Source organism: Leucopleurus acutus (assembly GCF_964270905.1).
Source record: "Leucopleurus acutus genome assembly, chromosome: X".
NCBI lineage: Eukaryota > Metazoa > Chordata > Mammalia > Artiodactyla > Delphinidae > Leucopleurus > Leucopleurus acutus.
This window is the reverse complement of record NC_139148.1, coordinates 45,754,851-45,780,516: the sequence shown is the minus strand read 5'-3', so window position 1 is coordinate 45,780,516 and position 25,666 is coordinate 45,754,851. Positions and strand designations below refer to the sequence as shown.

The window sequence follows — 25,666 nt, the reverse complement described above, 5'->3', positions numbered from 1 at the left end:
TGGCCAAACCAGGTCCTGATCTTGGGGTTCTGCTACTTACTAGCTCTATTACCTGTGCCGAGTTACTTAATGTTTCTACATCTCAATTTTCTCTTCGGGAGAATAGGGCTAGTGACATGTACTTGACAGGGTACTTGGGGAGATTCCAACAGAGGTGCATATAGTGAGCACAGCCTGAGGTTTGGCCGAGAGGAGTCACTTCAAGCTCTCAAAGCTGCTTCCTCGTACTAGGAGTTCCCAGCCCTCCTGGGGGAGCAGGGGAAGGAGCAAAGTTTCCAGTTGCAGTCTGGCCTATAGCCCAGCAGGCCTGGCCCCGCCTCCTTGGTTCCTCCTTCTAGGGAAGGGCTGGGGAGGAGGGGGTGGCAACAGCAGTGGAGGCACCGCCCTGGCCAGGGGGCCTGCCCTCGGGACAGGTCCAGACCCATGGAGCCCCCCGGGAGGAGTAGCAGGTAGGAACCTGGCCCCCACCCCCAACCCTGCAGCCCGACCCCCTCCCTTCCTGCCCAGGCCTGGACCTGGTCCCTGGGCTGCTGATTCAGCAGCCTCCTGGCTTCCTGGTTCCTGGCTCTCCTCTTGGATTCTTGGAGGCCTTTGGCTTGGGGGAGGGAGCCAGCTCAAGTGGGTGAGCCCAGGGGCATCTGGGTGCCCAGCTCTGTAAGAACCCTGGAGCCCTGAGCAGCGCAGTCGGTGGCCTGTGAGGGGTGTGATTGGTGGCTGCCCTGGCTCCTAGCCTGGTGCTGCGGGGCTGTCCACAACAGCTGAGACTCTCTGATACCAACATTCCAGCAGCCTAAGGGTCTCTGAGTCTCAGGTTTAACGAGTCAAGGACTTGGGCCAGTGACTGGCACTTAGATGGCACTTGAGAAACAGTCGTTCTGCTGATGACAATTATTCCAGAGGCTCTGATAAGAAGAGTATCAGATTCCAGGATTCTCTGTTAAGGTTCTAAGATTTAGGCATCCTCTCCAATTCGCAGCAAGCGAGATAGTGGGCAGCTGGCCTGGCCTGCAGCCACATCTCCCGGCCTTTACTTCGGCTCTTGAATGGCCAGGCCCTGACCACAACCTGCCTTCAGGGGCTCGTGGGGGGCAGGGGCTGGCTGACCTGGCACTCACTCCCAGTATCTGCCCTGTGCTGCGTAGGGCAGGGACAGGGCCCTCGGCCTCACTACCCTGCTGTCTCTCCTCCCCCTTCCCCTTCTCTGGACTTTAATCGTGGGAAGCAGGAGGCAGAGGGGCCTTTGGACCCCACGCTAAGGGTGGGAGCACAGCGCTGGGGGGCGGAGCTTGGGCCCTGCCCCAGGCTGGGGGCGCAGCACTGGCCTTGGAAGCAAAGAACCACCCTGTCCTCTGGCTCGCTGGGCCCCACTCGCCCACTCAGCCCGAGTCCCATCCTGTCACCAAGACCACTGAGACCTTGTCAGCTCTCCTCCGCCCTCGCCTCTCCTGTCCTTTGCTCTGGCACTCTCTGCCTCTCCCCGTCTTCTCTCTGTGTCTTTTGTCTCGCCCTTTCACTGTCTTCCTCCTTCTCTGTCTTTCTCCTTTTCTGTCTTGTCTCTTTCGGTTTCTCTCTGTCTCTTTCCCTCTCCTCCTCCAGTGTCTCCTGCACCCCCCCACCCCCACCCCCACCCCGCCCTGGCCTGGGTTCTTCCCCCACTTTGGACCCAGAGCCTCTTTTCTCCCCATCCCTCCCTCCTTTCTTGTGAGGGGGTCTTCTCTAAGGGGGAACCCCCCCATACACCTTTTCCCTTTCTCTTTCATCCACCCTTCCCTCTCCCCTCTTCCCTACCCGTGGCGTCTGGTGTGAGGAGGGCTCCCTTCCCCCTTCCCTACTGTGGTGTCCCAGTGTCTCTGAGGCCGAGGTCCCCACGGAGTCACCTGGAACACAGGAGGCCCAGCCCAGCTCTTTCGTCTCTGCTGCCCCCTGTTGTCGTTGTGTTCTGTTTGTGGTTCGAGTGCCGTCCTCTCTTTCTTGACTTTGTGGTTTTTTCTTTTTTTCTTCCTTCCTTCCTTCCTTCCTTCCTTCCTTCCTTCCTTCCTTCCTTCCTTCCTGCCTTCCCCCTCTCCCTCCCTCCCTCCCACCCCTCCTCTTCCATTCCCTATCCTCCACCACCCATTCCTCCCAGTCTTCCCCTTTCCCCTACCCCACTCACTTTCGCCTCCTTGTCCCCATTCCCCACCCTGCCTCTCCCCTCCCTCCCTGTCTCTCTCTCTGTCTCTCTTTCTCTCTCTGTCTCTTGCTGTCTCTCAGGTCCACAGCGTCTCATACTCTACACCAGTATTGCTGTCCTACTCAGGTCCTTGACTCCATGAAGCTTACCCCCTCAGGCAGGCTGGCAGAGAGCAGGTAAGAGCTAGACCCACCCCTCCCCCAATCCCTCACCCCTCCAGACAAATATCAATATCATTGCCAGCCCCTCCCCCATCTCCCTCTAGCCTCTGGAGTGACTGTGGAATGGGTGTCTGAGCGTGTGAGGAGAGTGACTGGGGGACCAGGCCAGAAGACCAAAGAGGACATTCACAGGCTGTTTGTAGCTTGTCCTTCCTTAAAAATCCTTCTCTAGATACCTTCCCCCCCGAAGTGGGAGTGGTTGGTCCTAGAATATATAACATTTGAGCTGTTTTGTAGGATGAGTAAGAGTTTGTCAGTTGGATAGGATGGGGAAGGGTGTTTAGACAGAGAGAACAATCTGCTTATACTTTTGGGGAAGGAGATTATTTCCAAGTTAATTTGAAAACACATTTTACATTTTCTGATTATAATGCAATGAAATAAAATATTAATAGCAATGGCAAAAAGGCTAGGTCCATTTGAAAGTTTAAAAATACTTGTGTTAAAGAGGAAATAAGAATGGAATTTATGGACTATTTAGAATAAATGTCAATTGAGAATGTCATAGATCAAAACCTATGGGATATGACCATGGGGGTTCCCAGAAGAAAGTTTGTGGTCTTAAATGCTTTTATTAGAGAACAAGACAGTTTAAATGAACTAATTATTCTGATCAAGAGTCTAGAAAGTTCTAGAAAAAGAACAACCAAAAGAAAGCAGAATCAAGTAATTACTATATATAAAACCAGAAATTAATGAAATAGAAAACAAAAGGTTTGATAAGCTAAGAGGTGTTTTTTGAAAAGACCAGCAAACTAGACAGACCCTCCTCTGGCAGTTATGATTGAGAAAAAGGCAAGAAAACATAAATAAAATAAGGTATGATGAAGGGGATTTAACCACAGATTCAGAGTATATGAAAAAGTCATAAGAAAATGCTTTGTGTAATTTTATACCAATAAATGTGAAAATCTAGATGAGATGGGTGGTTTTCTAGGAAAATATAAATTACCAAAATCACTTAAGGAGTGGCAGAAAACCTGAATAGAATGGAACAGTATAGAAGAAGTTTAAAAGATGGTCAAAGTTTTCTCCTCAGAAATGGTACCAGGCCCAGCTGGTATTATGGAAGTTCAGGTATTATGGAAGTTCTATCCAATATTGAAAGATCAGCTAATAGGAAAAGATGGACAGCTTCCTAGTTCATTCTAGAAGGCTGGTATCACTGGACAGGTTTAGACAAAAAAAAGGAAAACTATAGTCTAACCTCACATATTAATAGAGCAACACATGTTTTAAATTACAGATTCTCCAACTGAATCCATCAGTATATTAAAAGAAGACTGTATCGTGACAAGTGAAGGTTTGTCCCAGGAGTGCAGGGATTGTTCAACATTAGGGAAGCTGTTATTGTAATTGATTATGCTAATAGTTTTACAATCTTTTTACTCTATCTCCATAAATGCTGAAAAAATAATCTGACAAAATCACACATCCATTCTTGATTTAAAAACCCTTAGTGCCTTAGTTATCTCTTGCTGCATTGGGGTAATTTGTTAAACAGCAATAGATAACTAGTACAGTAAACTAGGAATGAATGAAAACCTCCTTAACTTGGAAAGAATTTTTATCAGAAACCAAAAACAATCATCAAATGTAACAATGACGTGCTAGATAAATTTCCATTCAATTTGGGAACAAAATAAGGATGACTACTATCACTGTCACTAACCAGTGTTTTCTGGAAGTTTTAATCATTGGGATTAAAAAAAGAAATAAGTGGTATAAATATCAGAAATAGAGTCAGAATTAGCATTATTTGAAGATGATATAGTTGTCTACTTAGATAATCAAAGAGAATAAAAGGAAAAATTATTAGAACTAATAAGAAAATTCAGTGAGATGGGTAGATACAAGATAAATATACACCCAAACCATCAACTTCTCTAAATACCATCAATAACTAATTAGAAGACATAATAGAAAAAGATTCCCATTCACAATAGCAAAAAAAAAAGATAAAATTCCTACGAATTTATAAGAAATTTAAAATACTTCTCTGTAGAAAACTAAAATTTCGTCAAAGGCTATAAGACTTGAATAAATCACGAGTCACATCCTATTCTTGGATGGGAAGAATTCAATATGGTTTAAAATGACATTTTACCCCAATTTGATCAAAAGATTCAATGTATTTCTCATTAAAATTTCAGTGGTATTTTCTTTGGGGATTGTGCAATTGGATTTTAAAGTTCATTTGGAAGAGTAAATGCCCATGAATTACTAAGAAAATTTTGAAAAAGAAGAACAATGAGGGGGGACTTGCCCCGTTAGATATAAAAACTTACCATAAATCTACAGAAATTACAAATATTATATCGTCACAGAAATAGAGGAATACATAAATGGAACAAAATAGAGAATTTAGAAACAAACCCATATATTCATATGGGAATTTAATTTGTGACAAAGAATGCATTTCAGATCAGTGGGAAGTCAGTAAATAGGATGGGACTATTAGCTACCATTTGGAAAAAATTTAAGTTAAATCCCTACCTTGTACAAAAACAAATGCAAAAAATAAAGCTGTAAAAGTACCAGAGGAAAATCTAGAATATTTTTATAACAGGGTGGAGAAGCCTTTCTGATCAGGGTTTAAGAACTCAGGAGCCATAAAGTAAAGAGCAATAATTTCAACTACATTAAAGTTAAGAACTTCTGTGTGGAGAAAGATACTATACACAAAGTTAAAACAGAAACAGGCTAGAAGAAAGTATTTGCTACATAGACATCTGTCTATATCGTCTCCTGGAAATCAATAAGAAAAAGGTGCCCTACCCATTTAAAGTGGAGAAATAACGTGATTTGACAATTCAGAGAAGAAGTAGACAGCTAATGAATGAGAAAGGATGTTCAACCTTACAAATAGCCAAAGAAATGTAACTAAAACAACAGCGAAGTACTAATTTTAAAGTACCAAAATTTAAAAGATTGAAAGGGTTGTGAGGAAACAGAATCGCTCATATTCCTTGATAAGAGTACGAATTGGTTTCATTTTATTATGGGACCAGTTTGTTAGCTGCCCCCAGAAACTTAAATGTGCATATACTTCCAAGCTGAGAACTATGTCTTAGAGTTAGGTTTCTCTAGAGTTTTACTACTAGGTAGACCCCAATTTGGCCAGCCAGAGGCCTTTTCTAAAATACCCCAACCCCAACTGCAAACATAAGCCATACTGTGCAACTCTATCACACGCCCTTTTGTAGGGTAGCATTCTCAACCAACTCTTAATGAAAAGGTTGTATGATATATGCTTCTTAAATAAAGACAGGATTATATGAGTAGGAATAATCTTTATTTTTAGCCAGTTTATAAAAATGTTAAAGCCACGGAAATAACTTTTATCTACATTTTAAACAAAATGTTCATTCCCTTTGCCCAGCAATTCAACTTTTAGGAATCCTTCAAAACTACTTTCAGACACATGCGAAGATGTTCACTGCAGCATTGTTTATAATAGCAAGCAATTAAAACAACCTACATGTCCATCAGTAGGAAACAGCTTTTCCTTCATGATCCATCCATACTCTGTAGCAGATCAAAAGAAAAAGATATATCTCTAGATACTCACCTGGAAAGACCTCTAAGACTTATTGTTATATGAAAAAAGCAAATTGCAGAACAGGGCTTATAGTATGATCCCATTTTTGTAAGGAAAAGAAAACCCCCATAACAACAATGAAAAAGATGTTATACATACCCTGTCACAACTTTAAAATTACTGGCCTTTTTTCTTGGTCCCACTTCCTTGCCTTTACTAACTTGTTTCCTTCCTCCTCTGTACCTTTTTCCTGTATCCACCTGTTGTTTTTCCTTTTAATAACTTGCTCAAATACCACCTGATTCATTCAGCAAGCATTTGTTCTGCCTGCTCTCAGTTAGGCCTTGTGTTGAACCTTGGTGGTATATGGGAATGAGCTGTATCTGGTCCTACAGTCAGGGAGCTCAAGTCTGGAAGGGAGAGAGAGACACATAGACAATGACTGCATAGTGTGGTTTGGGATAGAACAGAAGTAGGCCCAGAGGGCTGCCAGAGGAGGGGTACCTAACCCCACCTGTCCCCTACAGGAGGGGACATGTGTACTAAGTCTTGAAAAAGTAATAGCTTTCCTTTATCCCCCAATCCTGCCGGAAATGGTTGCCTACTTTTTGGCTCTTCAAGCAGGATGACCTAATGGGGGAAAATAGTTGGGTCAGTATCTTTATTCAAGTCCAAATTCGGCTACTTCCAAGCTTGACTTTCGGCAAGCCTCTGAACTTCTATTTCCTCATCTGTGGAATGAGGACAATGCCTATTTACCTCTCAGGGCTGATTTTGGGATTGGAGAAGGTACATGTAAAACTCCCGGATGACTATCAACTGTTGAAGGGCAGGGACTACCCATGTCTTGTTTTCCTCGTAGCTAATATGTAGCCTTGGATTGGATTGGATCTAAAAGCTGTACGTGTCTAGGGATGGTTCTGGAACAAAGGATGCGCCTGACCATAGTGGGGCTTTGGGATGAGGAGGCTGAGAGTAGTACATGGGATGGAGGGGATCGCACCGTAAGAAGAGAGAGCCAGGGAATTCGCTGGCAGTCCAGTGGTTAGGACTTGGTGCTTTCACTGCTGGGGCCCAGGTTCAGTCCCTGGTCCGGGAACTAAGATCCTGCAAGCCTCGCAGCATGGCCAAAAGAAAAAAGAGAGAGAGAGAGAGAGAGAGCCAGGTCCCTGGTGTTGACATGAAGGTGACACAGGAGGGAAAATAAGAGTAGGCGGCCCTGGGAAATGGAGCCCAGAGGGCATTCTGGCCCTGGTTCTTGGTCCTATTCTGCTACTGATACCATCTCCTAATCTCACAGTGCAGGGCAGGGAAGCATGGTGGACCAATACTTGCATTGGTGTCAACATGTCTCAATTCAATCCCACCTCTGTCACTCACTAACTGGGTGACCTTAAACAACTCACTTCACATCTCTGAGCCTAGTTCCTTATCTGTTAAAAAGAATACCAACATCATGGGGTTTATTTATTGAGGAGTAGAAGAGATCATAAATAGTATTCATGTTGTTGAGTGCCTGGCACATAATGAGTACTCAAAACAGGGTAGCTGTTATTAGTGTTTGTTTCAGTAGACACTTAGGGAGTTCTGCTACGGCAGGGCCTATGCTGGGTAATGGTTCTTGCCTTCCACAAATTCCCAGTCAGCTGGGGAGACTGAGGAGGGCTATGACAGAGGAGAGCACAGGGTGGGGGGCTGCTGTGGAAGCCCAGTGGAAGAGATCTGGCCCCACCTAGGGCTGGTGCAGGTCAACTCAGCCTAAGAGCTGAGTCTTAGAGGATGAGTCAGAGGCAGTCAGGGGCAGAAGGGTGAAGTATGGCAGAATGTTCCAGGCAGAAGGAACAGCATATGCAAAAGAACCTGGATGTTGTTGGGAAGAGCCAGAGGTTTGTTACGAGCCTGGGTTGCATGGGTCCCAAATGGCTTCAGGTGGCCCATGAACCTCCTGAAATTGAATGCAAAATGTTGTGTGTGTCTAGTTGTGTGCATTTTCTGTTGGGGAGGTGGTTTGTGGCTTTCATTAAATGCCTAAAGGGTTTTGGGTTCCTCCAAAAAAGGTTAAGAACCAATGTTGCTGGTGATGAAGTATCATGTGAATGGATTCTAAATAGGAGAGAAATTTGGTAAAATTTGTGTTTTAGACATATCACATTAGCAATCGGTATGAAAAATGGATCGTATGCATGGAGGCCAGCTGGAAGGCCTACACTGGGATATTGGCATAGAAGAAGTGGCTTGGAGCAGGGCTACTATGTTGCACTATTCCCGTGGGCACCATTCGCAAAGAACCATTTTAATTTCAAATTATGGAATCTAAATTCTTTGAGAGATAGACCCAACAGCAGGTGAGAGAAAGGGAGGAGGCAAGGATGGATCAGTGTTAGCAGAGGGCCAGAGGGCCATGAGTCCAGGGTAATAGTGCAGGAGGAGAAGGGAACCTCTGTTAAGGCTCGCCCAGCACCCAAAGTCCGTGGTCTCAGATATAATTACTAACTTCCATCCTACTCCTGGTTCTCGGAGATTCTGAGTGACACTGGAGACACTTATTTCTCTATGTATTTGGGGGAGGAATTACTTCTGGTTTGTGAGTCAGGTATTTTCCTGAAAAAAGTCGTGTTTGAGCCAGTCATCCAGGGTCTGTAAAGATTTTGAGTGGTAGAGATGGGAGAGGATGCTCTGAGAGTGAACACAGAGGCCTGGAGGTGAGAAATGGTAAGGCTGAACACTGATGCGGAGGTTAGACACGCCTCAAACAGCTGTCTGGGGAGCCCAGGGTCCTTTCTCGTGGTAGGCAGCTGGAGAGCCATGAGCAGTTCTTGAGGAGGGAAAGTAACATGATCAAATTAGCATTTTAGAAGGAAGGGAGACTAGGGAGGAGGCTTTTGCAGTAATCCAAGAGAGGTAAGCTGAGGTAGTGGCTGTGGGGCTGGAGCAGAGGAGGTGGATTTGAGAGGTGATGGGGTAGAAGAGAGAGCTGGAGTCAGAGAGACTGAATAGATAATGGGGGTGGAAGTGGGGGGTGGAGATGACTGAGGATGGTCACAGTGAGTTGCCCGTGTTCAGGCCTGGCAATGGATTCATTCATTCAACAAATATTTATCGAGTGCTAGACACTGTGCTGGGCATTAAGGATATAGCACTGAGCAAAACAGATGCCTGTCCTGATGGATCTTACGATGGGTGAGACAGATACTAAATAAATAAGCAACTAAATATATAGAATGTGTCTGGTGCCACACCTATCTGGGGGATGATGTTCCAGCGAGTGCAAAGGCCCTGAGGCAAGAGTGTGCTTGTTATGTTTGAGGGACGGCAGGGAGACCAGTACGATTGGAGAAAGAGTGAGCGAGGGGCAAGGGGAGTAGATGATGAGTTAGCAGAGGCCAGATCATGTGTAGTCTTTTAGAGCTATTTAGGGGGTAGAATCAGCAGGATTCAGTGGCTGACTTGGTAAGGGAACAGGAAGAACCTAGGGTGACTTCCAGGTGTGTTTTGGGCTTGGGCCCCTGGGTGGTGGTGCCTTTCACGAAGGTGGGAAATGCAGGAGGACGGGTTTGCAGCGGTAAGATGCTGCATTAGAGGTCCCTGTGAACTCTGAAGGCCCTAAGGGCCATCTTGGTGGAGCTTCCAGCAAGCATTAATTAGGCTTGATGGGTCTGGGACCCAGGAGAGAGATCCATGCTAGAGAGAGAGATGTGGGGTCCTCAGCCATACCTGAAGTTATGGAATGGACTGAGATCACTGACAGAGAGTGTGGAATGAAAGAGAAGAGGACCAGAGCAGAACTGGGGAAGAGGTACTAACGCATAAGGAATGGAGAGAGGAAGAGGAGCTGGGGGTGGTCCGAGAAGTAGGAGGAAAACCAGCAGGGAGTGGGCTCACGGAAGCAGAGGAAGGAAAGAGCCGTCTGCGCACGGGGGGGCTTGTTAAGAGTGGCAAATGTTACAGCTGGGGGAAGTAAGATGAGGGTGGGAGAGAGTCTATTGGCTTTAACCAGTGGGAGGTCCTGGGCGACCTTACTAAGAAGAGTTTCTGTGGCTTGGTGGGCGCACGAGGCAGATTGCAGTGGGTTGAAGAGCCCGTGGGAGGTACTGAAGTGGAGATGGCCAGTGTAGACGAATTTCTCAAGAAGCTTAGCTGTGAAGAGGAGAGAGGGACACTGATTGCTAGAGGGAGATGTGGGGGCAGATCGAGGGTTTTTATTCCCAGATGGGAGAGACTTGAGCTTCTATAAATGTTGGTAGGAAGGAGGCAACAGAGAGGGAGAGGTTGAAATACTGGAGGGAGAGGGGATGATTGTTATGGAGGTGGTAGCAGGGGTGGGCTCCAGAGCCTGGGTGTAGGGACTGGCCTTAAATAGTATAGGGGCCCTCTTTTTCTCACAGGGAAGGAAAGCAGAGATAGTGGTGGTCGGGGGAATTCAAGGGCGTTGAGGGGATTAGTGAAAGAAATGCTTCAGAAAAGTTCAAAGCAACACATGGAGATCCCTGACAAAGAGCACGGATGCTGGAGCTAGGAGGAAGCAAAGAATACTTCTGGTTGGAAGTCAGGGAGGACTTCCTGCAGGAAGCAGCATTTGAGCTGGGTTGTGAAGTTCAGACAGGATTTCAACAGGCAAAGCTCTGTGCAGAAGGAAGAAACAGAGTCAGCAAAGGCATAGAGGCGTGAAAAGGCTGGACGTGCTGATGTAATAACAAACAAGCTAGTTTGATGAAGGCTGGGCGGTATAACATTGATGGCACTGATGCTGACAGTAACAGTAATAGTTACCATGTATGAGGCACCAAACCTACCCTGTGGCAGGTGCCTTACATACTTGAATTCATTTAATCCCCACCACATCCTGCAGAATAGGTATTTCCTCATTTTGCAGATAAGGAAAATAAGTCCTAGAGAGGTGAAGAAATGGACTAAAGGTCACCCAGCTAGTAGGTTGTGGGGCTGATATTTAAACCCAGGTCTGTCTGACTCTAAAGCCTGGGCTTTTTCCACCTGACAGGAAAGGCCAGGTGAGGCCATATGGTGGGGGAGCCTTGAATGCCAAGTAAAGGAATCTGAACTTTATCCAGGAAGCTAAGGGGAGCCAAGGTGGGTGTCTGAGCAGAAGAGATTCACACTCAAAGGTGGGCTTTAGGAAGGCTAATGTGGTCCAAGAGAGTAGGGAGAAGAAATCAGGAGGTGACTGCAGTGTCAGGGTGAAGGGTAGCAGGGGCCTGGCCTGGATAGGAGGGGAGTGAGCAGAGGGACTGGAAGATCATTTGTTCCTCATGACAGCCTTGAGAGGTGTGGAGTTTCCTTCTCCTTTTATAGATGAGGAATGGGAGACTCTGAAAGGAGGAGCTACTTGCCCAGGACTTGAGCACTGGTTCATGTGGTTTTGCTGACTCAGTGACTCTGTGGAACAATGTGTCAGAGGGAGCTCTGAGTATGAGGAGGGTGTGTGTGTGTGTGTGTGTGTGTGTGTGTGTGTGTGTGTGTGTGTCCCCGCGCGCGCACCCTGCACGTGCTTGTCTGTCAGTTGGACAGCAGTGCCTTCCCTTGCCTTCTCTTTCCTTCCCATGTCTTCCCAATACTCCAGCATCCTGGATTCCATATTTCCTACATCTCCTGAGCCAAGGGGGTCTGGGAGTGGGCTGAGACTGTTTCTTTGGAAATCTCTAGAAGATCAGCCTTTTCACTCCCAAGACACCTGGTCCCACCCCAGCCCTCCTGCCTGTCCATCCACCCCATGAAAATGTAGTCCAGCTCCAGTGACTGCCACATGCAGACTGGCCCCTGGTACTGCTCCGCAGGACCCGAGGAACAGGTGCTTGTTCCTGCAATGTTTCCTCCCCGCCGCTGTGGCGCTTCTGTGTGGGTGCAAACGGCCACCTTGGTAATTAGGTTCAGTTCATGAGCAGTTAACAATAACCACCACCATGTTCCCATCACTCTTGTTTGCCAGGCATTTGACATGTATTCCAGTCCTTTGAACAATCCTGTGGGGTTGGCATCATAAGCCTCATTTTTACAGATGAGGAAACTGAAGCTCTAAGAGGGGCATTAACATGCCTGGGGCCGCAGCCTAGAAGCACTTGTAGAGCTGGCCTTGGAACTCAGGTCTGTTTGCTTCCAAAGCTGTGGACTTTCCACGCACCATTTCTAAGCATCTCCTACATTCCCGACGCTGAAGCCTTCAGGAAATACAAATCTTTGTCCTTCAAGGGCACAGTGGATTTCTAGAGATAGTACCAAGTTCACCCAAAGGACCTGCTGGGAAGAGTCTGAGACTTGGAGCTCCAAGAACTTCCAGGTTTAAATCCTGACTACCGCTCACCCAGCTGTGTGACCTTGGGCAGATATCTAACCTCTCTGAGCTTGAATGCCCTCATCTTTAAAATGTTGCACAGTTGTTGCAGGGGTTAAATGAGATGATGCATGCAAAGTGCCAGCAGAGAGCTGATTGCTACTATTTATGTTAAAATTAAGGTTGGGCACCTGTCAGGTCAGAAAGGGAGTTTACATACTCTGGGTGTAACCTTAAGCCTGAGCCCAGCCTGAGTGTGGGGGAGGGCCGTTCCAGGAGGGGGACCAGCAACAGGCTGCTTGGAGACTGAGATGGATGTGGCCCCATTGGTCACGCTGGCCTCCCCATTCCAACCCCCATCCTAGCCCTACCTCCCTGGTTCCAGCCCTTCTTGCGTCTCCCTTGCTCTGCAAACTAATGCCTCTGCCTCTCTCTGTCACCCGCCGCCTGTGGCCTCTACCCTGCCCTTCCTGGCCCCAGGGAAGAGGAGGAGGAGGAGGAGACTGAGGAAGAGGAAGAGGAAGACGCTCATCAGTTCTGCTGTCCGGCCTCCGAGTGCAGTAGTCCCTCCTCTCGGTAACTGAGAGGACAAGGGTCATTTTCTATGCAGAAGCAAAAGCCTTAACCAGCCCCCTGCCCCCTGCCCCCTCGATCCCCCATGGGACCCCGTCCCTGCTTCAGGAACCAGATGGGCAGGCATAGTGCCCCGTCCTCACCCACCCCCTTCTTGGAATTCCCACCCTCACTGCTGTCTCCCCTGGACTCCAGCCCCCAAATTATAAAGGCTGGAGCCCTAGGTCTGACTAAAATGTGGGAGCAGCAGAGCTTGGAGCTTGGAGCTTGAAACCTGGACCCTCCCATACCCGCACCCCACTTCCCAGGCACCCTGGAGCCTGCCACTCCTGGAGAGGTCTCCAAATGACATCCCAAGGACCTACCTCTGTCCTCTGTGAGCACAAACAGAGATGCAGGGTGCCTAGGGCTTAGAGGACCAGACGGGGTCGGGACCCAGCCTGCTCATTCCCTCGCTGTGGCCATTGCTGCCATCTCTTCTACTGCTTGGAGGCCTTGTCCCGTGCCTCCTGCCACTCCCATAGCGCTCTGTAAATATGATCAGGAGGAAAAGGCCTTTCAGAGTGCGTGTCGCTGTGTACAAAAGAATTTCCATCAATAAAAGCTGATCTCTTCTCTCTGTCTGATGTATGTTCCACCCCACCCCACTTCCCTCTCCCCATCCCCACCAGGGTCTTACCTTCTTTCCTATCCAGGGCTGGGAACAGGGGCTGGGAGAGAGAGTAGGGTTTGATTTTATTGTCAACACCCAGAAGGCACTCAATAAATGAATGAATGATGTGGCGCTCTCACCATGTGCAAGCCTAGCGCCTTCTTCAGCCTGAGGTGGTGCGAGCTGGTCAACTTGGACACGTTGCTTGGCCTCCCTGCTACCCAGTTTCCCCATGTGTAAAAGGAGGAGGGAGCCTGGACCAGAGGATCTCCAAGGGCTCCTCCAGCTCTGACATTCTGTGAATCTGAGATGGTACAATTTTAAGAAACTATGATTACATGACTTTAAGAGAGGGTAATTCAGTGACACATTCCATCCAATTCTGTGGTTTCTCTTTCTATGATGCTGTGATTTGGGGATTCTACAATACTGTGGTTTTAAGATTTCATGATTCTACCATTTAGAAAAAATTCTGATGGTGTGATTTTAACATTCTGTGATGTTAATAGTCCTTGATTCTGTACTTTCAAGGTTCTGATTCTACAGCTTTGGGGATCTCTGAGTCTGAGGGAAAGCCACTGCCCCCAGATGCAATAACCCTAAGTATTTCCTGCACCTGCCAAAAGCTAGTTCTAAGAATCCCCAGAGGCTGTTGGCAGGAAGGCAGAAGGTGTCCTCTATGCGCTGTAGAACCCACACCTTCCATGATGAGTCTGTGTTAGGAGCAAAGCCAGGAGACTCCCAGGTGGGCTCATACCCCTGCTTTCCCTTTCTGAGCCTTTTTTTTTTTCATTAGACAAATCTGAGTTTACCTTATGGTTCTGCCACTTACTCTCTGTATAACCTTGAACAAGTCTTTTCTTCTCCTTGAGCTTCATTTTCTTCCCAAGTACAGTGAGAATAGATCTACCTCTCTGCGTTGTCATGAAGATTAGCAAGAAAAAGCACAAGGAGCTCAGCATAGGGTCTAGTGCACAGCTGCCAAGTGTGTACTGATTGGAGGCTCTTGTTTTGATTAAGGCCCAGGTGAGAGTCCCTCCTCTCCTTTGTTTCCCCCCTCCCTTCAGCATCCCCATCACATGCCCTGGTAGTTTTCCAGAGGCTCGCCTCACTCTTCACTCGTTGCTTGACTCACTTAGGCACTCAACTCAGCTACTCACTCACTCATTCAAATTCTCATTTATTTCTCCCCTCCCTTCTTCCCTCCCTCTCTCTTCCTCTCTCCTTTATTTACTCTTCCAGAAGGCATTGCTCAAACACCTACTGTGTACAAGGTTTCAAGCTAAATACAGTGAGGGACCGAAAGTAAGACAGTGGCTGTGTTCTCCATAAGTTCTCCATCTATCAGGGGAGATGAGAATTCCTTTGGGAAAGTAGGCAGGGTGTGAAGGGCAGAAGTGATTGAGCAGATATGGCTTCAGTAATGAGCAAAATATGTTCCTGGCCCAAAGAGTAGGGAGATGTCAAGATGAGCTGGGGGTGGTGGTGTCCAAGGATTGCTGGAGGAACAGGGGCAAGAGTAGACGGCCGGGAAGGGTTTGGATAGATGGTTTGAGAGGTGAGGCATTAAGGAGTCAGAGACAGCATGGACCAAAACCTGGTGGAAAGCCCCAGGGGTTGTGTTGGGGAATGATACATACATTGCTTGGTTCAAGCTGGGCGTGTGAGTCTAGGTGACCTGTGGCTGTGGAGGGGGAGACCATTCTACCCTTCATTTGATTGGAGATAGAAACAAGTTAGGGGGCACAGGGGCTCAACGAAAGGTCAGATAGCCATTGTGGGAGCCATGGGGGTGTAGACTCCTGTGTAGGCAACTGAATTGGCTGAGGGCCTGTGCTATGGGAAAGGGGAAGGTTTCTATCTGTTGTGAGGGAAACGTGTGTGCCTGTGCACAGGTGTGCATGAGGCTGGCAGGTGAGAGAAGAGTGAGAGGCTGTGCACTGTTGTGTATCTGAGGGAATGTGATTGTGTGAGGCTGGGTGTGAGGGATTCTGAGTGTGTGAGGTTGATTGTGTGAGGTGGCAACTTTCTGTGCCTGGCAGTCTCTCTGCATGTGCCCCGGTGGAGATAATCACAAGAATGTGTGTCAGTGGCTTTTGAGCATGTGGTGCTGTGGCTTTTAGGGTGACAGTTGTCAGACAGGATGGTCACACAGACACACATGACTGCCACCTGTGGTCTTAGGGGACCAAGGTGGCTGCTGGGCCCTGGCCTGGGCATAGGGAGGGTCCACAGAGGTGAATTATACCAGGCCACTGCCCCTGGGAAACGGGAGTAGTGTAGGGAATGGACACTTCAAGAGAGAATCTCAAGTTAGCCGGTGATAAGGACGGCCGGTGACATGAGTGTGCACAAAACATAGAGAGGGGATAACTGACCCTGTCAGGTTCTGTGGGGGGTGGGAGTGAGTCAGAACCAACTTCCCAGGAGGGCTGGCTGGCTCAGGGCACCACAAGATTCAGAAAAGCTCAGCCAGACCGACAAAGGCTGCAGGTAGAGGGGAGAGGGAGGAAATCCTGGGCAGTAAGAGCCTGGGCACAGGCGTGGTGCTGTGGATCAGCTTGCCTTGCCTAGAAAGTTCAAGGAGCCTGCTGCCACCAACATCTAGGAGCTTAAAGGTGCCGGGGGGCGGGGGTGGGCACTGGACAGAGTCAGCTAAAAAGTTACGCTGGCCTGGAAGATAGGGGATTGGGGTTCTCGTCCTGTGTGACCCTGAGCAAGCAAGTCACTTAGATTTTTTGAGCCTTAATCTGAATCTGTGGAATTAGATGGTTCGAAAAGTCCATCCCAGTTCTGTGGATCTTCTACTCTTGGCCAGCCAAACCAGTGAGTCATTGCTCTCAAAGTCAGGTACTTCTTCCATCTAACCTCAGTCTTTCCTGCTTCCTCCTGGATCGCTTCCTCACTCACACACTCCACAAATATTTACTCAGCATCTGGCCCTCTGTGTGCCACTGTGGGAAGGCACAGGGAGCTGGAGAATGCAAGGACTCTGCCTCAGAGGGGCTGCTCAGTGCTGGGCTGGTGGGTACAGGCATGAGCGATGATTCGACTCCTGGCACCACCACTGCTGAGCATTGAGACTTTAGGCAAATTACTTCATCTCTCTGTACCTCAGTTTCTTCATCTGTGTTATCCCCTTCAAGGGGAACAACCCAGACCTTGCAGAGTTGCTGGGCCTAGCTAAAAGTACGTCCTCAGTAAATGACAACTATTATATTTAGGGCTGCAAAGGAAGCAGAGCCAGGATTGAAACCCTGATCTGTGTGCTCCCAAGCCTATGTTTGCCTGCTGGGTACCCAATCAGCCCCTCCGATGGCTTCCTCTTCCCCTGCCAGTCCCTGTGCCAAGCCGGGCTGGCCTCAGGTTTGGAGTCTTTGTGGCGCTGGGATTGGACAGCAGAAACAGCTTGTTGAAAAGCTGTCGGGGGAGAGGGAGGTGACTGGAGTCCCTCTGCCCTTCTGCCCCCACCCCCCGCTGGGTCTGGTCTCCTTGCCCAGTCTTCCTCCAGAGCCCAATGCCCCTGGCCTCATCTAGGTGTGCTGACCTCCTTGTCTTGTTTTCTTGTCTCACTTCCGGTCCCCCCCACCCCGCTTTCAGCCCAAGTTGTCATGGGGATAGTCCTCAGCATCCCTAGCTTCCTCTTGCCCTCATCTTATGGTATCCATAGCAACAGCCCCCATTCATTTCCATGGCAACTGCATCCTGATCCCATCCCCTGCTGGCTGCCTGGCTCCGGTCAGTGCCAATAAAGGGAAGGAGAGAGAGATACCTCCCATTAATAGCAGCAGCCAGAGTGGGTCAATGCCCCCGCCAAGGGCAGGCCACCCCAAATCCCTACTGCCCGTTCTGCCCCGCTTCTCCCCATCGTAATGCCTTGGCTCACAAGGTCCCTCACTCCTTCTCTCTACCAACTCCTCCTAGGAAAGGCCCTATTCAATAGCTCCCCCACCCCACCACTGCCCCATGAAGCCTTCGAGGCAGGGGAACTAGCACAGGCTCTGGGCTTTGAATCCCTGTTCTGCCACTTGCTAGTCCTGAGACCTTTGGCATCACTTTCCCCCTCAGAGCCTTCTCCTCACCTGCAAAATCGGAATCCTAATTCTTCCTTCACATTTGCCATGCAGTTAAAATAATGTGCAGAAAATGCCTGACACAGGGAAGGTGCGCTGTTAAGTGCGAGTTTATTTTTATTCCGCTCAGCACCCCTGCCCCACCCCGCAGCAGGAGGAATGTCTCCTGAGCTCTCCTAGCACTTCCTCCGTTCCCCAGCCCTGAGAACTTTCAGCTTTATACTGTGGTTAGTTGTGTAACGTGATTTATTCCCCCCGCTGCAGAGGATGCTCCCCAGTTTCCCTCACAGAATAGCCCAGCAGACAGCACACATGGGTGCACGTGTGCGCGTGTGTGTGTTTTCTTTGCTCCTGTTCCCGGCTGGGAGGAGTCCCAGAGAGGTAGATCTCCCAGGCCCTTTCTGAAGTGCAGGAATCCAAAGAGGGAATTGCATTTTGAGCTCCACGCGGATGAGAAACTGAGGTGCATAGAGGTAAAGGGACACACCCAGGCTCACACAGCGGATAAATGGCTGTCAGGACCTGAACCTAGGTCTGCCCAGCTTCTTATTGCACAACATGTTCTCTGTGTGTGTGTTTGTGTGTGTGTGTGTGTGAGAGAGAGAGAGAGAGAGAGAGAGAGAGAGAATGAATATGAGTCTATGTGAGATGTAAGAAAGAGAAGAGAGATTTTTCCATGTGATCAGCATTTGCCACGCAGTTAAAATAATGTGCAGAAAGTGCCTGACGCAGGGAAGGTGCGCTGTAAGTGCGCTGAGTGTTTGGGAGTTCTGAGTTAAGGGATCCCACGTCCCCAGGTCCCATTTCTTTAGCAGTGTGCATGATGCCCTCCAGCTCTGTCCTTTTTGGGGGGCTGTGTTGACAGCCTGACCTCCCTGCCACTATTACCTTTGCAACCAAAACAGAAGGGAGAGGAGAACTGCCAAAGGGTAGAGGGCCAGGGGCAGCATGGGGCTAGAAGTGGGGATAGGCAACAAGATGTCATGTCATGAGAAAACAGCCTAGGCCCTGGGTTTGCATCCTGACTTTCTCACTTAATAGCTGTGTTACCTTGAGCAAGTTTACATCACCTCTTGCCTCAGTGTCCTCATCTATAAAATGGGGCTAATGGTGCCTGCCTCAGTAAATTGTAAGGCTTCAATGAGCTAATTAATGCCTTTGCCCTAGGGATAGAGGTGACTCTAGGGTCCTATGGCAGCACAGAGGAGGGGCCTGTAAGCAATCCTGTGTGAAGGGCTCAGGCAGGCATGGAAGGGAACACCCGAGCTAAATGTTGAAGGGTGAGCAGGAGGTAGCCAGGTTGGGGTAAAGGGGCAGAAGGTATATGAGGCAGAGGTCCGGTCAGGAGAACCATCCTCAGCTATGGTAAGGAAGCTGGAGGTTATCCTATGGATGATTATTCCTGTAAAACCTAAGTAGATCACGCCCCTCCTCTGCTCATCTCAATCAGAGCAAAAGCCAAAGTCTTTTTCGTGGGCTCAATGCCCTTCACAATTTTGCCCCAATTACCTTTCTGATCTTATCTTCTATCACTCTCCCCTCGTTTACTCTGCTCCAGCTTCACTGGCCTCCTGGCTGTTCCTCAAACATGCCAAGCACAGTTCTATCTCAGGGCCTTTGCACTGGCTCTACCCTCTGTCTGGACTGCTCTCGTGTCAGATAACCGCACAGCTCACTCCTTCACTTCCATCAGGGCTCTGATTATATGCCATTTATTCAAAAAGCCCTTCCCTGACCACCGCGTCTAAAACAGCACCTTTAATCACCCTGCTGTATTTTCCTTCCTAGCACTTCTCTCTACCTGAAATGATAGTATATATTTATAGTCTTCTTCTCCCACTAGAATGTCACTTCCACGAGGGAAAAAATCTTACACGTCTTGCTCACAATTGTATTTCCAGCACCTAGCACTGTGCCTGGCATGTAGAAGGGGTTCAGTTGTTGTTTGTTGAATGAGTTATGAGAAGCCATGGAAGGGTTTTAGTGGGGGAGCAAAACGGTCAGATTTCTACTTTGGAAAGCTCTCTCTGGCCACAGGATGGAGAACGGATTGGGACGAGGAGACTGGAGGCTGAGGTCAAAGTTCAGGTGAGAGGATATATTACCGCAGCCGCCAGAGCTCATTCACTGACTTCCTCCCTCCAGAAGCTTTCATTGAGCACCTACTCTGTTCCAGGCCTTGTGCTCTGTGCTAGCAGAGAGATTACCAAATTCTCTTCCTGTGCTGGGATTCTGGGAGTCAGGAACACAAATAGCTGTCACGCTTTGCCAAAGCTAACCTGCTCCATAAAAAGAAGGACAGACATGTGCTGTGTGTGGGAGCCCTGAACAGGATCAGCAATCATTTCTGGCTAGAGGTGGGCTTCGGGAGGGCTTCTTAGTGGTGGCATATGACCTGAATCTTGATGGCACTAAGGTGTGGGGGGGTTCTCAGATTGCAGATGGCAGAAGATGATAGGGATGGCATTGCAGGTAGAAAGTACTGTATGAGCAGTTTGGGAGGTGGAAAGGACAGGAGTATTGGGGAGAAACAGGATTTGGGCTGGCTGGAGGGAAGGGTTCATGGGGTGGGGGGCTGGCAGCCAACCCTGCAGTATGGCTTAATGTTTAAGACTGTGAGCTCTGGAGTCAGACTGCCTGGATTTGAATCCTGGCTGTATCATTAATAGCTGTGTGACTACAGATACATTACTAACCTCTCAGTTTCTTTATGTGTAAAATGAAGACGAATAACAATACCTACCTCATAGGGTTGTTTTGAAGAGTAAACAAGTTATTAAATGTGAGGTGGTAAGAACAGTGCCTTACTAAACATTAGCTACTGTATCTTGGAGAAGCCTCAAATGCCACAATAAGGAACTTGGGCTATCTCTTGTGGGCAGTGGGAACCATGGATGGTTCGTGAACAAAGGAGACGACAGTTGATCAAAACTGGGAGCCATGTGCTGGGAGGGGAGAGGTTTGAGAGGTTGGTGGGCAGGATCCTGCAGTCCTGAAGGGGCGAAGAGGAGCATCTTAGATGCCTGGGGGGCGCTGGGCTGGGTCTGACCCCTGAAGGGGGACTTCACAGGCCCCAGAGGACCAGAAGGAGAGAGCATCTGGGCAGGGCAGCCCCTCAGTCTGTTTCCGCCCGCTCCTGACAGTGTAGCAGATTAACACTTAGGAGGGTAGAGGGTGAGCAGTGGGCGGGAGCCTCCACCAGGACAGAGCCAGCGCCAACGCTGTAACCCACCACACCCAGCCCCCAGACCAAAGTGCTCTTCTCTGCCAGGCTGGCAGGCCCGTTGTAGCTCAAGCTCCTGAAACGGTAGGGAGCCCCCCTCCACCCACCCCAGCTTGCCCCCGTTCTGGTTCTGCGCCCTGGGCCTCTGCAAGTAGGGGCTGGGGAATGGCCCCTTAACCCTTTCGCCAGCCAAGAGCCCCCTCACCCCCGTGCCTGCCGGCCTCAGCCACATCTATTCTCCCCACAACCCCCTCCATGCCTCCCCCTGCCTGTCGCCCCCTCCCAACCCCCCTCCAGTGTTCCTGTCTCTGCGGCTGCTCATCGTGCCTGCCCAGCTCAGGGCGCCTGGGCTCTGTCGCCACCTGAGTTCCCTGGCAGCCTGGTTGCCATGGCACCGTGGGAGCAGGTGTGGCAGAACAACAGCTCCGGGTAACCAGGGCGGGCAAGACCCAGTGCCCAGCTCCTACCACTCTTCAGCCTTGAGACCCTTGTCCCCCTCCCCCAGCTGAACAGAGGAGGCCATGAGGAGAACAAGGAAGTTGCCCCACAGGGCAGCTCTTTACCTGTGAGGATGCTGGATGGGAGGTGCCTCCCACTGTCACTGAGCCCGTGTCCTGGCGGCCAGGGAACCCTGGGAACTGGCCAAGCCCGGAGTCCAGGCCTCTGAGGGCAGAGGCAGGGCTGTAGGGGGCAGGGCTGGGCGAGCAGGGGAGAGCCTGGATGTGCAGGATGTGGGAGTGGGCCTCAGGCCTGGGGACAGTGCTGATCGGGGGTGGTGCTGGGGATAGGGCTGGGAGGGATGCATGTCTCGTCTTGTCTCCTCTTGGGGACAGAGCTGTGAGGGGAAGAGGTCTGGGGGGGGTGGAGATACAAGGGAATTGGTCCCTCGGGGGAGGAAGGGTTTGGGGATGGAGCTGTTAAGGGGCTGAGATGATTAGAAAAAGGAACTTGAGGGGACAGGAGTGGGAGGAAACTGGTCTGAGGATAAGGCTGTGAGGGGACATGGCCACGAGGGGACCAGGCTGTGAGAGTAGAGTAGGACTGGGGACAAGACTGTGAGAAGACATGGCTGGAGGGAAAGGAGTCTAAAAGGATGGAGCTGTGAGGGGACAGGGCTGAAGGGGTGAGGACAGGACTGTGAGGGCAGTGAGGAGACTACTTGGGGGGGTAGGACTCCCCTCTGGCCTTTAAGTATTGGGGTCCTTGTATCTGTGAGGACGCTGGGGAGGATGGGGTTGTGGGAAGGGATCTGGTCCACCCACTCTCAGTCTGGCCCAGCAGCCCTGTCTCCTGTTTCAACATCCTGGCTCATCTTATCTCATCCCCACAGTGTGGAGGGTGATGCCCCAGGCAGTGACCTGAGCACAGCGGTTGATAGTCCCGGGAGCCAACCCCCCTACCGGCTGAGCCAGCTGCCCCCCACCAGCAGCCACATGGGGGGCCCCCCTGCTGGGGTGGGCCTTCCCTGGGCTCAGCGGGCTCGCCTCCAGCCAGCCAGTGTTGCCCTGAGGAAGCAGGAAGAAGAGGAGATAAAGCGCTCCAAGGCCCTGTCGGACAGCTATGAACTCTCCACGGACCTGCAGGACAAGAAGGTGCCGACGAGATGGCTCTGGCCGGGAGTGGGGGTGGGGGTGGGGGTGTGAGAGGACCAAGGGAGGGATTGGAATGTGGCACTCAAAGGTGGTGTCCAGGGAGGGATAGTGAGACTAGAACAGGAGAAGACTGGCTCCAGAACCCTTCACCCTACTAGGGCCTCACTGACCCATTCACCATCCATCCACTGAGTCTTGTATTCACTCAGCAAACATTGAGGGAGCTCCATGCTGGGCACTGGAGATGTAAAGATGAAACACCTGGACCTAGTCCTCAAAAATCTCAGTGTAAGGGGAGAAGCACACACATAAATTGACAAGTTCAGAACAGTGTGTTACAAAATATCACATGTATCACACAAGGTATTGTTTAGCTACAACAGGGGACACAAAATACTAATGTACAAAAGAAAAAAACTGGAAGGACATATCCCAAAATGTAATTGTGGTTATGCCAGGTGTTGGGACTTTAGGTGAACCAAACTTCCTCCCTTCCTTCCTTCCCCCCTTCCTTCCTTGCTCCCTCCCCTCCCTCCCTCCCTCCCTCTCCCCCTGTCCTCCCCCCTTTCTTCCTCTCTCTTTCAATTTTCCTTCCTTCCTTCCTCGCTCCTTCCTTCCTCGCTCCCTCCCTCCCTCCCTCCCTCTCCCCCTGTCCTCCCCCCTTTCTTCCTCTCTCTTTCAATTTTCTTTCCTTCCTTCCTTCCTCCTTTCCTTTTTTCCTTCCTTTCTTCCCTCCCTCTCTTCCCCTCTCTTTCTCCTTCTTGCTTTCAATTTATGTCTTCCTTTCTTTCCTTTTTTGGCTTCTCTGTGTTTTTTCTTTTCTTATTTTAAAATACTGAACATCTACTTCTTGTAAATAAAAAAAGAGGGGCTTTCCTGGTGGCGCAGTGGTTGAGAGTCCGCCTGCTGATGCAGGGGACATGAGTTCGTGCCCCGGTCCGGGAGGATCCCACGTGCCGCAGAGCGGCTGGGCCCGTGAGCCATGGCCGCTGAGCCTGCGCGTCCAGAGCCTGTGCTCCGCAACGGGAGAGGCCACAACAGTGAGAGGCCCACGTACCGCAAAAAAAAAAAAAAAAAAAAAAAAAACCACAGTTCAGTCCCGTGTGACATGTGCTATCTGAGATTAAAGTGAGAACACGACACTGAGAACCCAGCCTGGCGCATCCAGGCAGCTGTAAGCAGTTAGCTGTGACTCGGGCGGTGGTGTGGTTGACGCCCAGGGAGATGAGGAGGCTGTAGTGAGTTTCTGACCTTGTTCCCCTCCACCCTCCCCTGCCAGGTGGAAATGCTGGAGAGGAAGTATGGGGGCTCCTTCCTGAGCCGCAGGGCTGCCAGGACCATCCAGACGGCCTTCCGTCAGTACCGCATGAACAAGAACTTTGAGCGGCTCCGCAGCTCAGCTTCAGAGAGCCGCATGTCCCGCCGCATCATCCTTTCCAACATGCGGATGCAGTTCTCCTTTGAGGAATATGAGAAGGCACAGAACCCCGCGTACTTCGAGGGCAAGCCTGCCTCGCTGGACGAGGGTGCCATGGCTGGTGCCCGGAGCCACCGGCTTGAACGGGGGCTCCCATATGGAGGCTCCTGTGGAGGGGGCATCGATGGTGGGGGAAGCTCCGTCACCACATCTGGAGAGTTTTCTAATGACATCACAGAGCTTGAGGACTCCTTCTCCAAACAGGTCAGCATCCCTGAAAAGGGCCTTTCCTCCCCATCCCTGTGCTCTGGCTACTCCTACGCCTTTTTACCTGTACTTCAAACCGAAAGAAGTTGCCCAACAAGCTTTTGATAACAACGAATAGCTACCATCTGCGTAGGGACTGTGAGAATAATGAGAAAGGATTGGCAAGAGAAAAATTATATCGTTTAAACAAGCAAGTTAAAAATCTGGGTGTCTAGAACACATAAGAAAATTAAAGTTCTCACTCTTTGGAACGTGAGCCACTATCAGATAAAGGCCTAACAGGTGATGAGCTCCTACTCTGTACCAGGTGCTGTATATGCCTCATAATGACCTTCCAGACCAGTGTTGTTATCCTGGTTTTACAGGGGAGGAGACTGAGGCTCTGTGGCCCTGAGAGGTGAAGTGACTTCCAAACTGGATTGGAACTCAGCTCTGACTGGTTCCAAAGGTTTCCCTTATACCATACGACCATGGACCAGGCTCTGTGCTGGGCGCCATGTGGGAGACAGATGAACCGGCCAGGGTTCTTTTTCTCAAGGATCTCCCCAAGCCAGTAGGAAATAGCAGACACATGTGCACAGGACTGTCTCCTGAAAGAATGTGCTCAGAGCCATGAGAAGGGATCACCTGGGAACCCAGAGGAGGGAGAGGAAACTTTCTTCTGGGAGGACCAGGCAGGCTTCTTTGAGGAAACAGCACTGGACCTGGGCCTTAGTAGACAGTTAAGAGTTAGCAAGTTGGAGATAGTCGGGAGGGTGTTGCTTGCATAGGCATTGCATCAGCAAAAGCAGGAAAGGGTGGGAATGTAACCGGCAGTGATAGTGGTAGGAGATCACTCTAGGCTTGTGGTGTGTCAGCATAGCTGATCAGCTGCAAATCCCAGTTTTGCTATTTCCGAGCTATGTGACCTTGGGCAAACTGTTTAACCCCACTGAAACATGATCAATAAAATAGAGATAAGACCTTCTTTTTAGAGCTGTTTGGAAGGTTCAGTTCAGCTAGGTAGTATATCTGAAAGCACGTAGTACATGGTAGCTGCTAAGTACATGTTAGTTTCCTTCCTAAAACCAAAGAGGTATTTGGCAGAAATTGTTGAATGAATGAATAAAAGAAAGTTTATAAGAGAAGAAGTTATTCTGCTCTAACCTCTGTGATCTGGCCCTGCCATAAACCTGGGCATGCTTCCCTGGAGGTGTGTTGGGGGTGGGGGGGCAGGGGCGGGTAGAGGGAAGGAAAGAAGTATTAAAGGGAAGATCTAAATCAGTCATTTATTCATTCATACAACACATTTAATTGAACATCTCTTCTGTGTCAAGCAATGTGTGTCGAGCTGAGCTAAAAAGAGAGAAACCTGGCCTGGACCCATCCCTCAAGGGGGTAATGGAGCATTGGGCTCACAATCTGGCCTGGGCCCAACTCTCAGTGCTATTCAAGTCTGATGGGGAAGTGTATTCATTATCTATTGCTGCATAACAAATGACCCCAAAATTTAGTAGCTTAAAACTGAATGTAAAGATGGAGCTTAAACAACAAATAGTTTTTGAGGGCCAGGAATCTCAGAGTGGCTTGACTGGTTGTTCTGGTTCAGGGTCTCTCATGAAGCTGTGATCAAGCTGTAGGGCAGGACTGTAGTCTCTGAAGACTTGACTGG

At 49.5% G+C, this 25,666-nt stretch overlaps 1 protein-coding gene across 8 annotated transcripts in view; it reads left to right on the top strand.

Moving 5' to 3' along the window:
* The window catches only part of IQSEC2 (IQ motif and Sec7 domain ArfGEF 2), a gene marked incomplete at both ends in the record, with an annotated part of 74,691 nt that overhangs the window by 34,217 nt on the left and 14,808 nt on the right, over positions 1-25,666 (top strand). For 2 of the 8 annotated variants that reach the window (XM_082864127.1, XM_082864126.1), the window contains 2 exons: positions 22,070-22,331; positions 23,611-24,012. In XM_082864127.1, the coding sequence (XP_082720253.1) occupies positions 22,070-22,331; positions 23,611-24,012 (664 nt within the window). Of the gene's footprint in view, positions 1-390; positions 450-2,250; positions 2,347-12,698; positions 13,349-22,069; positions 22,332-23,610; positions 24,013-25,666 lie in introns of those variants that run through there. The other 6 variants (XM_082864130.1, XM_082864129.1, XM_082864125.1 and 3 more) reach the window with 5 other exon arrangements.